The sequence below is a fragment of the Theropithecus gelada genome, chromosome 6 (genome assembly GCF_003255815.1).
Source record: "Theropithecus gelada isolate Dixy chromosome 6, Tgel_1.0, whole genome shotgun sequence".
In the NCBI taxonomy this organism is placed as follows: Eukaryota; Metazoa; Chordata; class Mammalia; order Primates; family Cercopithecidae; genus Theropithecus; species Theropithecus gelada.
Window position 1 is genome coordinate 126,096,672 of NC_037673.1, and position 15,029 is coordinate 126,111,700.

The following is a 15,029-nucleotide window of genomic DNA, read 5'->3' on the forward strand; positions in this document are numbered from 1 at the left end:
ATATACATGTTGTTCACTTTGGGGGTTCCAGAACTTTGAATGTTGCCTGAGTTATAGTTGATGCTAGATAAGTAATTATTCAATCATGATTCTGTATTATGTAAGAGAAACTTACTTTCAATGATGTGCTCAGAAATAAGCACTCTCAGTCACTATTATGGAAGTATAAATTGATGCAACCTCTATGAAAATTACTTTGAAACTGTTTTTCAAAATCTTTAAATGTTCAATTTATTTATTATTGTAATTCCAAATCTGGATATCTAAGGGAAACATTCAGATATACACATAATTAGTATGTAGCATATTTATTTAAACATTATTTACAAGATAAAACTTGGAAATTTTCAGATATCTAATACTTGGAGATTGGCCTAAATAATAACTAGCAGGATTTATTGGCTTAAGTTATCAAAATGTTTTCATATAATTTTGACATAGCCTTCAATGAATCCTCATGTACATGTCTTTAGGAAAGACAGTAAAGTTGTATGGAAGAGTTTAAAACTTTAAACACAAAATCATTTCAAGGAAAATATTTTAAAAATTTGATGTAAAATGGTAACCATGACATCTCATTTCTATGTCATTAATCTTATTTAGATTGTACACAGATTAGCTCAAAAAGAGAAAAAAATTATGTAAACAGAATTATTCGGTAAAAATCCTATACAGATGATAGTTGTTTGTGGGTGAGAAATAACATTATCTTCCATTCTTGTTCATAGCAAATCACAAACATGTTAAAAAGTCCTGGGTCTGTTTTTAAATCCAACATATTATCTTTGAATTGTTTTATAATGCATATAACCCTGCCATTTTAATCTGTTAATTAATGTGCTGCTTAATGATCCTTCTTTAATCACATACTTTTCTGGATGGGCATAGGAGAGACAGAGCATGTATGAGATGTAAAGCCAGTATTCACAATGCTCATAGGATCACTGGATAGACTAAATAGATACACATAGCCTGAATATAGTAATGTGTTAAAGAATAAATGATTAAGGACCAAAATAAGGAGTATATACATCAAGGGTCCAAGGACATTAGGGAAGGTAAAGATAAATATGGCTATATAGTTACGGACAATTTCAGGACAGGAGAGCTTACAGCATCTGCCGTGATTGCAGACTTTTCCTAAAAAGAGCTGCCTCGAGTTTTACATCAGGGAATGTTGATCCATTTGTTTGTAAATAAATGGACTAGTTTCAACAAAATAGTTTATAGTGGATATTGATCAATGAGGCTGACATGTTAATACTCATTATATTTTTGAACCTCTTTATAGCTCTCCGAGATGCTGGCAAACAGTCTATCAATAGTGACTGGAAGATTGAACACTCTGGAGCCTTCAATTTAGCTGGAACTACTGTTCATTATGTAAGACGAGGCCTCTGGGAGAAGATCTCTGCCAAAGGTCCTACTACAGCACCTTTACATCTCCTGGTATGAGGGAATGAATTGATAACATGGCATAATCAACTTCTCAAGGAAAGGGACATTCCCAGTGCACTTCCTCTAATCTTTTTCAGATTTGAATTGTCACACAGACATTTAAAATTATTTTAAAAGTGGATTTTTTAGAGGTTTTGTAAAATGTGTTTTAATTCATGATATCTAAAAACAGCAATTATTACAGGAGGAGCAAGATGTTTTAGGGAATTTACAGATGCAAAGTACAGATGGATGACAGGGAATCCAAAGAAACCCCTTTTTCCTAAAAACATACATTTACTAACTGAAGAGGATGTCTATAAAGAAAGTACTATAATATTGCATGCAAATCACACCGTTTTATATATATATGAATGGCCATTATCTGACTCTGCATAAAAACCTTAGGTAAAATGTCATTCTACCTGAGAGAAGGAATTTGATAAATATATCTAACAATGCTCCCAATCACCCTGTTATTAATGGATTTTTGTAAAGAATTATGAAAATTTGAATGTCTGGGATGACAAGCTTCATTACCATTAGTAAAAAACTGGATATAGGCCAGACGTGGTAGCTCACGCCTGTAATCCCAGCACTTCGGGAGTCTGAGGCAGGCGGATCACGAGGTCAGGAGTTTGAGATCAGCCAGATCAACATGCTGAAACGCTGTCTGTACTAAAAACAGAACAAAAAAATAGCCGGGCATGGTGGCACATGCCTGTAATCCCAGCTACTCAGGAGGCTGAGGCAGGAGAATTGCTTGAACCCGCGAGGTGGAGGTTGTAGTGAGCAGAGATGGAGCCACTGCACTCCAGCCTGGGTGACAGAGGGAGACCCCGTCTCACAAAAACAAAACAAAACAAAACAAAACAAAACAAAAAACTGGATATAAGTAGTTTAGCATTTGAAGAGAAAGAATCAGGATGATGGAATTCTGTCCAGGCTGGTGGCAGGTTCATGGGCCCCTTTTGACCTTGATTATGGCAGTGTGTGCTAATGGCACATGAGCCAAATGACTGACTACACAGCTGGTGTGAGTTTTCTATCCTAATGGCAAAACAAAGTCTAAAATTCAGACACTTCAATACCTCCTTAAGTCCACACATAAAACAACTCTAAAACACTATCAATTGACTGTTTATTTGGAGCATGATGTGCTGCATTATTTAATATCGCCACACGATTTAAGATGCATTTGTCTTCAATTGGAGACATGTGTGTTGCTAATCTAAGAGCCACAGGTTCACATCATATATTGGCCCATTTGCTTCTCCTGCTTTAGTGTGCCTGCAGATTACCTGGGATTCTTACTAAAATGCATAGTCTGATTAATTTGATTTGGGGCAGGATCTAAAATCTGTATTTTTCACCACCTTCCACGTGATACTGCTGCTACTGGTCCACAAACCACATTTTAAATTACAAGGTTCTATATAACTGCAATCAATATGCTTTACCAACAGAAATAAAGGGAGCAAAGTGAGTGGTGTGTGTACCTTCTATTCCAAATCAGAATAATAATAATATCTATCATTCATTGCGGACTAAGAATTAGACATTATCCAAAAGTACTTTACGTTCATTATGGCATTTAATCCCCCAAATCATCCTGTGTAATATGTATTATTATTACTCTAGCTTACAGATTAAAAAGAATTAAATATGAGAAAAGTTAATCAATGTGCTCAGTGTTATCCAATAAGTTATTTAGCTGTAAAAAACTAGGTATTAATCACTCTTCTCTGCTATCTCACTGACATAGAGGTCCAAAGAACTTGGATCCAAAGCTTAGATCCAAGTTCTTCACACCAAACTGCCTTAAATCATAAATGTAAGTATACTTTGAATAATCATTTTGTACATCTCTTCACAGTCCCATTGGATCCTATTATTTAATTTCAGCTGCAAACCCTACTCTCTGCCTTATGCCATCTAGAGAGAGAATATAAAATGAAGAAACAAATGTTGTATGAACAATAGCTGTTTCATTCCATTTGGTCACTTATAATAACAGTATCAACAGCAAACATATGTTTAATGATTGTATTGCATAAAATGCCATCGTGTTGCCTGCCTTTAATAAGGGTAACCTCCCCTGTTTTTATCTTATGGTGTAAGACGAAGGCTTCTTTACTAAGCTTCTAATTCAGAATTTGAAAACACTATATGTGAGACCTTAGTGTTGGGTGGAGGGAGATTCCTTGCTGCAGAATCCTTAATCTAACTGGTAATTACCAAGGTTTTTCCTGGAAGCATGAAGCATAATTAAAGTCAGTGAACTATGTCTAAAAGAAGGCATCTATGTGACCTGGATTTATTCAGTAATCCAAGGGAAACTGCACTTCTAAGATATTTTTTCTTTAATGACTATTACAGATTGAAGGACTGTACTGAATTTTGAAAGGCAATCCCTTCTGCTGCCATGCTTCAACATGTGCCCCTCAACTGTAACGTGGTCACACTTTCCTTTTTGCAAAGAATACTGCCAAATTCAAATGGTTTAAGAAAAAGCTAATGGTTTTGTAGCCAATGTCTCTGTTTTAAGTGGCATTAGATATTCAAGGACAATCTAAAGTTCTATCAATGAAAAGGTAGTTTATTAGGAAAAATAGACACATTTTTATGTGATTAAATAAGTTGACAAATAGCTGGTATTTACATGTTCATTCCATCCATTTAAAAACTATGTATTAATAATAGTCTGGGGATAGTCATAAACAAGATATGTCATTTTTTAAAAACTCATTTAAACTCTCTGTCTTTATAAACTCATTAGGCTGAAAGTCACTTATAATCGGCAGCATCAAATGACATATTTAAGCCAAAATAAGTACAATGATATACTTAGAACTAGTACACTGTATATGTTATGCATTTGTGAACTAAAAATTACTGTTTTTATAGATGCAGTTATTTATAAAGTTGACACACTAGTCTCCCAATCCACACATCAAAATACATCTTAGGCATTCTGTTGATGTACTGAACAAAACTCTGAGGAAAAGAAGGAAAGAAAATATAATAAAAATCTTCAGATACTTAAACCTAGGCCCATTTCAATTTTCTTATGGAGTGTCAACTCTGCATTACCTATCATTACAACTACCTTGATGCCAGTAAAATACTAAATAAAGTTCCTTAATAATTTATCATAATTTTAAAATGTGGGTACATGTTTTTTAATGTATCATATTATATTATACAGATTGTTTCCAAAGTCCTCAGATCCATAGAAGTGATATATTCCATGGAATTGCTTGACATATTTTCTAAAAATGGATGCATAAAGAAATACATATATATACTCCTTAAATCTTTCATTAAAATATGTGTGTATGTGGGGGAGGGGGTGGGTGTATTTATGTACAAGTGGCCACACTATCCAGTTCTGAGCCTGGCACTGGGAATGAGTAGAGAACAAAACAGACATGGTCCCTGAATATAGTGCAGTCCAATGTATAGCCCAATGTTCAGTCATTTTCATGTATTTTTATGGTTTATTGAACTGTTTATATATATGTACATAAGTGTACAATTATTAAGTTAATATTAAAAGTTCATGTAACATAAATTTAACTTCAAAGAAAACAATATATACTACAAGTAGAAAATCAGTAACCTTGCTAAAATTAAAGGTTAACTGTAAGCATACATGGAATGAAATTCTTGTCCTCCGGTTTGCTTAGAAATTCTCTGCCTTTATGAAGTTCAGTGATCTCGGAAGTCATCTATCCTCTTCCTCTTTTGACTCAGCGACTTCCTGTCCATCTTTTGCTCTACATTTGGTATTAGATTTTGGGTCACACCTTGATATTTGATAGGACACATACTCCTGCCGCCACTTTTGCCCACCCCCAACTAAAGTCATCTTATACATGTACTATGCTTTGGGAAACTGTCTAGTCCATCAGATTGAAAGAAAATGATCTAGTATTTCTGACCTCACTCAAATGAACTTTTCTTCAAGATGTTTTTAGCATGGAGGTAAGTACAAATCTCCAGTCTTTTCAAAAGCATGCCTATATCACCATTTAAGAATAATGTCACATTTCTAGTATGCATTAAGAGAAGGGTATGTCCACAATGACAACAACAACAAAAGACATGCACAAACGCAATGAGCATTTTAAGTATCAATATTGTTAATTTTATGCTTTACATTGCACGTGCTCTAGTCTGACCCATCTGCCTTGATCATTTTTATATACTATAGGTGCTCCTGTTTCAGGATCAGAATTATGGTCTTCACTATGAATACACTATCCCATCAGACCCTCTTCCAGAAAACCAGAGCTCTAAAGCACCCGAGCCCCTCTTCATGTGGACACACACAAGCTGGGAAGATTGCGATGCCACTTGTGGAGGAGGTGAAGGATTTTTAAACATGTATCTTTCCAGAACATCAGTTGTTTTCTGATTAAGCACTGATAATTAAGACAGATCCAAAATCCCTAATCTGCAATTCCAAAATCCATAAAGAGTTAGAAACTGAAAGTTTTGTGTGACATGTTTAGTGGCTAAACACCTGAACTACTTTGAATGGAAGAACAGCTATTTAGGATTGTTACATATCTCAATATGACTACTCTTTGCATCACATTATGTAAGTATTAATATATTTGTTTACAGGGGCCTCCCCAGACACCATTCAGATTGTTAGGTACTACTTAGGCACTGTGTTATTTCTATGAAATCTTAAAAGTTCTAAATTCCAAAGTACACCTGCCCACAAGAATTACAGACCTGAATTGAACATAAGAGTTATTTGACAAGAACAGTCTTGAACTGGCTTCTATGTTGTCTGCATACTTAAGCTAACTACACAAGGCTCATGGTATCCAAGACCTCCTGTGGATACCAAAATTTGAGGATGCTCAAGTTCCTGACATAAAATGATGTAGCACAGTCAGTCCTCTCAATCCGCTGGTTCCACATCCACAATTCAACCAGCCATGGGATGGAAAGTACCTACAGGCAGACTTTCATATCTGAAGGTTTTGATCTGCAGGTGGTTGAATCTGTGGATGCAAAGCCTGTTGATACTGAGGGCCAACTGTATACAGAGCATGTGAAGAAAGTAATTTTCCAATTCCTTTAGTTTGCTCTTTTTTAAAAGTATACCACTATTTTCAATACATATAAATGCATCCTGAAATTGTGCTCCAAGTTTGTTTTTTTAATTTTCAGTCTTATATTACAGGTTAAGGAGGCAAAAGAACATAATTAGTTCAGCATCAAATGTGACCATAAGAAATTACTTAATCCTTAGCCAGGTGTGGTGGTAATCCAAGGTACACCTGTAATCCAAGGTACTCAGGAGGCTAAGGCATGAGAATTGCTTGAACCCAGGAGGTGGGGGTTCCAGTGAGCCATGATGACACCACTGCACTGCAGCCTGGGTGACGGAGAGAGGCTCGGTCTCAAAAATAATAAAAATAATAATAATCCTTAATCCTATCCCTTTATTGTACCAATAAGATAATCGTGTCCTGCAGGTTAGGTAGATTGTGGTTGCTCATAGAACCAGTTAGTAGTAAAGCCAACACAGGATCTCAGGTCATGAGATTTCCAATTTATACCTGTATCCATCTGTATCTGTATCAGCAGTATATTATTTCAGTTCTCATTTCCACTGAACACATTTTCTATGGCCTTGTAGTAACTGATTCCTTTTAATGCTGAAAAAAATATTCAATTATACAAAAGTATGATATATACATATATATTGTGTGCAAAGAAGTGAACCATCTATTTTGTTTTCTGTGCAAATAAACTGTTCACATAAAATGTTGCTGCAGCAGAAGTGGGGAAGGTGCAGTGACTGGATTTGGGGGAGTGGATTTGGGAGAAGAGACAGAAAGCAAACATGCAAGTAAGTAATATGGTATCAAATTGCGATACTCTGGATAAAAATAAAGCAAGGAGGGAAAATAGGAGTTGGGAAGATGAGAAGCAGTAGGTGCAGTTTTAAATATGGTGGTCAGAAAAGTCCTCAATGAGAAGATCCCACTAATTAAAAAACCTGAAGTGGATATGGGTGGGCACCAACTACAAGGAGAGAGCATTGTAAGCAAAAGCCCTGAGGCAGGAGAAGAGCTTGGCATACTCAAAGAATAGCAAGAATACTTGTATGTCCTTCCTTTACTCTGAATGATGTAGGATGCTATTGGAAGGTTTAAATAGAGGAGTGACTTATTCTGACTTAATGTTTTTAAAAGTTACTTCTGTTTCTGAATTGATTGTACAGTGAATAGAGAAAAAGGGTACAAGTAGAGTGATCAGTCAAGAGGTTACTACAATTATCCAGGAAAGAGATGATAGTTGAACCACTGTGGTAGCAATAGAGGAGGGAGGAAATGGTCAGGTTCCATATATATTTTGAAAGTAGAACTAATAGATAATGTTGATAGACTAAATGTGGAGCATGAGAGAAAGAGATATGTCAAGGATGACTGATGGTTTTTGCCAAGCAACCTGCAGGGTTAATTCACCACTGCCTTACATAGAAAAGTCTGGGGAAGACCAGGCACAGTGTCTTACGCCTGTAATCGCAGCACTTTGGCAGGCTGAGGCAGGTGGATCACAAGGTCAGGAGATCGAGATCATCCTGGCTAACACGATAAAACCCCATCTCTACTAAAAATACAAAAAATTAGCAGGGCGTGGTGGTGGGCGCCTGTACGCCCAAGTACTCGGGAGGCTGAAGCAGGAGAATGGCGTGAACCCGGGAGGTGGAGCCTGCAGTGAGCCGAGATCCTGCCACTGCACTCCAGCCTGGGCGACAGAGTGAGACTCCATTTCAAAGAAAAAAAAAAAAAGAAAGTCTGTGGAATAGCAGGATTAGGAAGGAGTTTTATTTGAAATGTTTGTTGGACATCTAAGTGTGATGTCAAGTAAGCAGTTAGGTATATAAGTCTGTCATTCAGAAGAGAATATCTGGCTACAGATAAAGAATATATGGATGATATTTTTAAATGCCAAATGAGAATAGTCACCAAACACTTTATCTATCCTTGGCATTTAAAAATATCATCCATATATTCTTTTTTTTTTATTATTATTATACTTTAAGCTCTTGGGTACATGTGCATAACGTGCAGGTTTGTTACATATGTATACTTGTGCCATGTTGCTGTGCTGCACCCATCAACTCGTCATTTACATCAGGTATAACTCCCAATGCAATCCCTCCCCCCTCCCCCCTCCCCATGATAGGCCCTGGTGTGTGATGTTCCCCTTCCCGAGTCCAAGTGATCTCATTGTTCAGTTCCCAACTATGAGTGAGAACATGCGGTGTTTGGTTTTCTGTTCTTGTGATAGTTTGCTAAGAATGATGGTTTCCAGCTGCATCCATGTCCCTACAAAGGACACAAACTCATCCTTTTTTATGGCTGCATAGTATTCCATGGTGTATATGTGCCACATTTTCTTTTTTTTTTTTTTTTTTTTTTTTTTTTTTTTGAGACGGAGTCTCGCGCTGTGTCACCCAGGCTGGAGTGCAGTGGCGCGATCTCGGCTCACTGCAAGCTCCGCCTCCCAGGTTCACGCCATTCTCCTGCCTCAGCCTCCACATTTTCTTAATCCAGTCTGTCACTGATGGACCTTTGGGTTGATTCCAAGTCTTTGCTATTGTGAATAGTGCCGCAATAAACATACGTGTGCATGTGTCTTTATAGCAGCATGATTTATAATCCTTTGGGTATATACCGAGTAATGGGATGGCTGGGTCATATGGTACTTCTAGTTCTAGATCCTTGAGGAATCGCCATACTGTTTTCCATAATGGTTGAACTAGTTTACAGTCCCACCAACAGTGTAAAAGTGTTCCTATTTCTCCACATCCTCTCCAGCATCTGTCCTTTCCTGACTTTTTAATGATCGCCATTCTAACTGGTGTGAGATGGCATCTCTTTGTGGTTTTGATTTGCATTTCTCTGATGGTCAGTGATGAAGAGCATTTTTTCATGTGTCTGTTGGCTGTATGAATGTCTTCTTTTGAGAACTGTCTGTTCATATCCTTTGCCCACTTTTTGATGGGGTTGTTTGTTTTTTTCTTGTAAATTTGTTTGAGTTCTTTGTAGGTTCTGGATATTAGCCCTTTGTCAGATGAGTAGATTGCAAAAATTTTCTCCCATTCTGTAGGTTGCCTGTTCACTCTGATGGTAGTTTCTTTTGCTGTGCAGAAGCTCTTTAGTTTAATTAGATCCCATTTGTCAATTTTGGCTTTTGCTGCCGTTGCTTTTGGTGTTTTAGACATGAAGTCTTTGCCCATGCCTATGTCCTGAATGGTACTACCTAGGTTTTCCTCTAGGGTTTTTATGGTATTAGGTCTAACATTTAAGTCTCTAATCCATCTTGAATTAATTTTCGTATAAGGAGTAAGGAAAGGATCCAGTTTCAGCTTTCTACTTATGGCTAGCCAATTTTCCCAGCACCATTTATTAAATAGGGAATCCTTTCCCCATTTCTTGTTTCTCTCAGGTTTGTCAAAGATCAGATGGCTGTAGATGTGTGGTATTATTTCTGAGGACTCTGTTCTGTTCCATTGGTCTATATCTCTGTTTTGGTACCAGTACCATGCTGTTTTGGTTACTGTAGCCTTGTAGTATAGTTTGAAGTCAGGTAGCGTGATGCCTCCAGCTTTGTTCTTTTGACTTAGGATTGTCTTGGAGATGCGGGCTCTTTTTTGGTTCCATATGAACTTTAAAGCAGTTTTTTCCAATTCTGTGAAGAAAGTCATTGGTAGCTTGATGGGGATGGCATTGAATCTATAAATTACCTTGGGCAGTATGGCCATTTTCACGATATTGATTCTTCCTATCCATGAGCATGGTATGTTCTTCCATTTGTTTGTGTCCTCTTTTGTTTCACTGAGCAGTGGTTTGTAGTTCTCCTTGAAGAGGTCCTTTACATCCCTTGTAAGTTGGATTCCTAGGTATTTTATTCTCTTTGAAGCAATTGTGAATGGAAGTTCATTCCTGATTTGGCTCTCTGTTTGTCTGTTACTGGTGTATAAGAATGCTTGTGGTTTTTGCACATTAATTTTGTATCCTGAGACTTTGCTGAAGTTGCTTATCAGCTTAAGGAGATTTTGGGCTGAGACAATGGGGTTTTCTAAATATACAATCATGTCATCTGCAAAGAGGGACAATCTGACTTCTTCTTTTCCTAACTGAATAACCTTGATTTCTTTCTCTTTCCTGATTGCCCTAGCCAGAACTTCCAACACTATGTTGAATAGGATGGTGAGAGAGGGCATCCCTGTCTTGTGCCAGTTTTCAAAGGGAATGTTTCCAGTTTTTGCCCATTCAGTATGATATTGGCTGTGGGTTTGTCATAAATAGCTCTTACTATTTTGAGGTACGTTCCATCAATACCGAATTTATTGAGCGTTTTTAGCATGAAGGGCTGTTGAATTTTGTCAAAAGCCTTTTCTGCATCTATTGAGATAATTATGTGGTTCTTGTCTTTGGTTCTGTTTATATGCTGGATTACGTTTATTGATTTGCGAATGTGGAACCAGCCTTGCATCCCAGGGATAAAGCCCACTTGATCATGGTGGATAAGCTTTTTGATGTGCTGCTGAATCCGGTTTGCCAGTATTTTATTGAGGACTTTTGCATCGATGTTCATCAGGGATATTGGTCTAAAATTCTCTTTTTTTGTTGTGTCTCTGCCAGGCTTTGGTATCAGGATGATGTTGGCCTCATAAAATGAGTTAGGGAGGATTCCCTCTTTTTCTATTGATTGGAATAGTTTCAGAAGGAATGGTATCAGCTCCTCCTTGTACCTTTGGTAGAATTCAGCTGTGAATCCATCTGGTCCTGGACTTTTTTTGGTTGGTAGGCTATTAATTATTGCCTCAATTTCAGAGCCTGCTATTGGTCTATTCAGGGATTCAACTTCTTCCTGGTTTAGTCTTGGAAGAGTGTAAGTGTCTAGGAAATTATCCATTTCTTCTAGATTTTCTAGTTTATTTGCATAGAGGTGTTTATAGTATTCTCTGATGGTAGTTTGTATTTCTGTGGGGTCGGTGGTGATATCCCCTTTATCATTTTTTATTGCGTCTATTTGATTCTTCTCTCTTTTCTTCTTTATTAGTTTTGCTAGCGGTCTGTCAATTTTGTTGATCTTTTCAAAAAACCAACTCCTGGATTCATTGATTTTTTGGAGGGTTTTTTGTGTCTCTATCTCCTTCAGTTCTGCTCTGATCTTAGTTATTTCTTGCCTTCTGCTAGATTTTGAATGTGTTTGCTCTTGCTTCTCTAGTTCTTTTAATTGTGATGTTAGGGTGTCAATTTTAGATCTTTCCAGCTTTCTCTTGTGGGCATTTAGTGCTATAAATTTCCCTCTACACACTGCTTTAAATGTGTCCCAGAGATTCTGGTATGTTGTATCTTTGATCTCATTGGTTTCAAAGAACATCTTTATTTCTGCCTTCATTTCGTTATGTACCCAGTAGTCATTCAGGAGCAGGTTGTTCAGTTTCCATGTAGTTGAGCGGTTTTGATTGAGTTTCTTAGTCCTGAGTTCTAGTTTGATTGCACTGTGGTCTGAGAGACAGTTTGTTATAATTTCTGTTCTTTTACATTTGCTGAGGAGTGCTTTAGTTCCAATTATGTGGTCAATTTTGGAATAAGTGCGATGTGGTGCTGAGAAGAATGTATATAATGCTCCAATTAAAAGACACAGACTGGCAAACTGGATAAAGAGTCAAGACCCATCAGTCTGCTGTATTCAGGAGACCCATCTCACACGCAGAGACATACATAGGCTCAAAATAAAGGGATGGAGGAAGATTTACCAAGCAAATGGAGAACAAAAAAAAGCGGGGGTTGCAATACTAGTCTCTGATAAAACAGACTTTAAACCATCAAAGATCAAAAGAGACAAAGAAGGCCATTACATATTGGTAAAGGGATCAATTCAACAGGAAGAGCTAACTATCCTAAATATATATGCACCCAATACAGGAGCACCCAGATTCATAAAGCAAGTCCTTAGAGACTTACAAAGAGACTTAGACTCCCATACAATAATAATGGGAGACTTCAACACTCCACTGTCAACATTAGACAGATCAACGAGACAGAAAGTTAACAAGGATATCCAGGAATTGAACTCATCTCTGCAGCAAGCAGACCTAATAGACATCTATAGAACTAAAAATATCATCCATATATTCTTTATCTGTAGCCTAATATTGAGTGAAGAAAGAGAGAAGCTATTAGAGGATTGAAACTTGGGGTATGCCACCATTTAGAGCTTGGATTGATGAGGAGAAACAAGCAAAGCCTATTGAAATGAGTAGCCAACAACATAGCAGGAAAAAAATAAAAAATAAGACATGCAGGAGGCAATGCTTTCCTGTATGGCAAGTGAAGAGAGTATTAGAAGAAGGAGGGAATGATCAACTGTATCAAAAGTTGCTAATAAATAAAAAATAATATAGCCTGACAATGACTGTTATATTATAGTCATTATATTTTATAAATGAAATACATTTGAAACATGAAAGTCAATGGTTATCCTATAAAAATTAATTTTAATAAAGTGTTTGTGTCAAAAGACTGTGTGGATGGATTCAAGAGAAAATAGCAGAAGAATTGAAGAAAGAGACTCTAGGTAACTTAGGAATGTTGCTGAAAAGAGAAAACAAATGTGGCAGTGGTAAGAGGGGATATAAAACAAACGTGACAGTGGTAAGAAGGGATATGAGTCAAAGGAGTTTGTTGTTGTTTTCAATAGGGCATATTATACAACATTGTTTGCCAATGTGCATTTTTTTTTAATTTATTTATTATTATTATACTTTAAGTTGTAGGGTACATGTGCATAACGTGCAGGTTTGTTACATATGTATGCTTGTGCCATGTTGGTCTGCTGCACCCATCAACTCGTCATTTACATCAGGTATAAATCCCAATGCAATCCCTCCCCCCTCCCCCCTCCCCATGATAGGCCCCGGTGTGTGATGTTCCCCTTCCTGAGTCCAAGTGATCTCATTGTTCAGTTCCCACCTATGAGTGAGAACATGCGGTGTTTGGTTTTCTGTTCTTGTGATAGTTTGCTAAGAATGATGGTTTCCGGCTGCATCCATGTCCCTACAAAGGACGCAAACTCATCCAATGTGCATTTTTTAGAATAAAACAAAAGCTAGGGATGCAAAGGAAAGAGCAAAAAAATTGCCAATGTGATCGCCAGATGGGATGGGATGGGATGGGATGGGATGGGATGGGATTTGATGGGATGGGATGGTGAAGTTGGCTTTAGGCAAAAATATGGACAACTCATCACTAGTAACAGGAGAAAAGATAGATGTTGGGAACTTACAGTTGAAACTATTTTCTCAATAAAGGCTATCTGGTTGAGAGTGAGGGTGGAGAAGGAAGTACTGAAATTTTGAAAAAAAGAATATGTGAATCAATCACTTAGATAATGAATGGAATTGGCATGTGTATTTTGATTATCTGGAGTAATAGTCTGTTTAAAGTTCATGGTCATGAATTTAGGATGATACCAGTCCTTATGATGGTATGTTACCCTCTAGCTATGTACAGCATGTGAGTGCACTTGTGAAATGAGTTTGGAAATTGCCAAGTGAATATGATAAAGTAAGAGAGGAGTAAGTGCTTGACCTGAGGTTGTATGCAAGAAGCTGAAAGTGGTGGATCATGGAATTTAGGTGCAATAGGAAGAACGTAAAGATATGGGGGCAGGAAAGACAGTAAAATGATGATAGGATTGATGGATTATAGGGTCTTGAGGGGTTAAAGAATTATTAGTCTCAGGGTGCTAAAGGGAAAGACTTGTTAGTCTCACGGTACTAAAAGACTGGAAATATAGAGGATGATATCAGAAAATAGAGCTGAGATTACAGAACAGAAAGGGAGAGGAGTCTGGTAGTTGCCAGCGGGGAGCATGGCAGCCCCACCATGTCTAGATCCAAGGGTACCTGGAAGTGAGCAAAACAATGGTCGCCCCTCTAAGGCCTACAGGGAGAGTAAGAAGCTGTGTCTTTAGGAGGAGAAGGTGCCAAGAATATTCAAGGAGCATAGAGTGGGAAGGAGCAGCCTTTGGCAGAGGGCTCAGAGCTTTGAGGTTCTTACCTGACTCCAGGAGCACCTTTGCCACAGCAAAGGCAACATCGGGGGCAGAGGAATGGTGAAGTTATAAGGAATTCACTTTGCTCCCCAAGGATATAAGGTTACAACAAAAATATTTCAAATCACTCTCTCAATTTAAGAAAATGTTTTCAGTTATCCTTGCCACAAGAAATTTTCAGTGGCTATGTTTCTCTTCCTGGGCCCTATTACTGCCCTATGACTTGAGCTCTTCTGTCCTCCCATCCTCTCCTGCTGATGCTCCCATATGCACCCAAATTCACGAATTCCTGTTCCTCTGCTCCACTCATCCTACACTGATGCCAGGGGCTCATCTTTCTTAAGGGACTGTGCTTCACCTTCTCTACCCAGATAAAAAACAAAGGCACAAAATAGAACCAAACACATTCACAACAAAAATATACACAGTTACATTTTTCTCTTTAACATAACTTAGATAAGATTCTTAGTCATATCTGCAATCCT

General features: G+C 37.6%; 1 protein-coding gene across 1 annotated transcript in view; it reads left to right on the top strand.

The window, feature by feature from the left end:
• ADAMTS19 (ADAM metallopeptidase with thrombospondin type 1 motif 19) overlaps positions 1–15,029 on the top strand; it is a 287,425-nt gene that overhangs the window by 221,299 nt on the left and 51,097 nt on the right. Inside the window, exons 17-18 of the mRNA XM_025388260.1 lie at positions 1,292–1,449; positions 5,654–5,807. Of these exons, the coding sequence (XP_025244045.1) occupies positions 1,292–1,449; positions 5,654–5,807 (312 nt within the window). The remainder of the gene's footprint in view (positions 1–1,291; positions 1,450–5,653; positions 5,808–15,029) is intronic.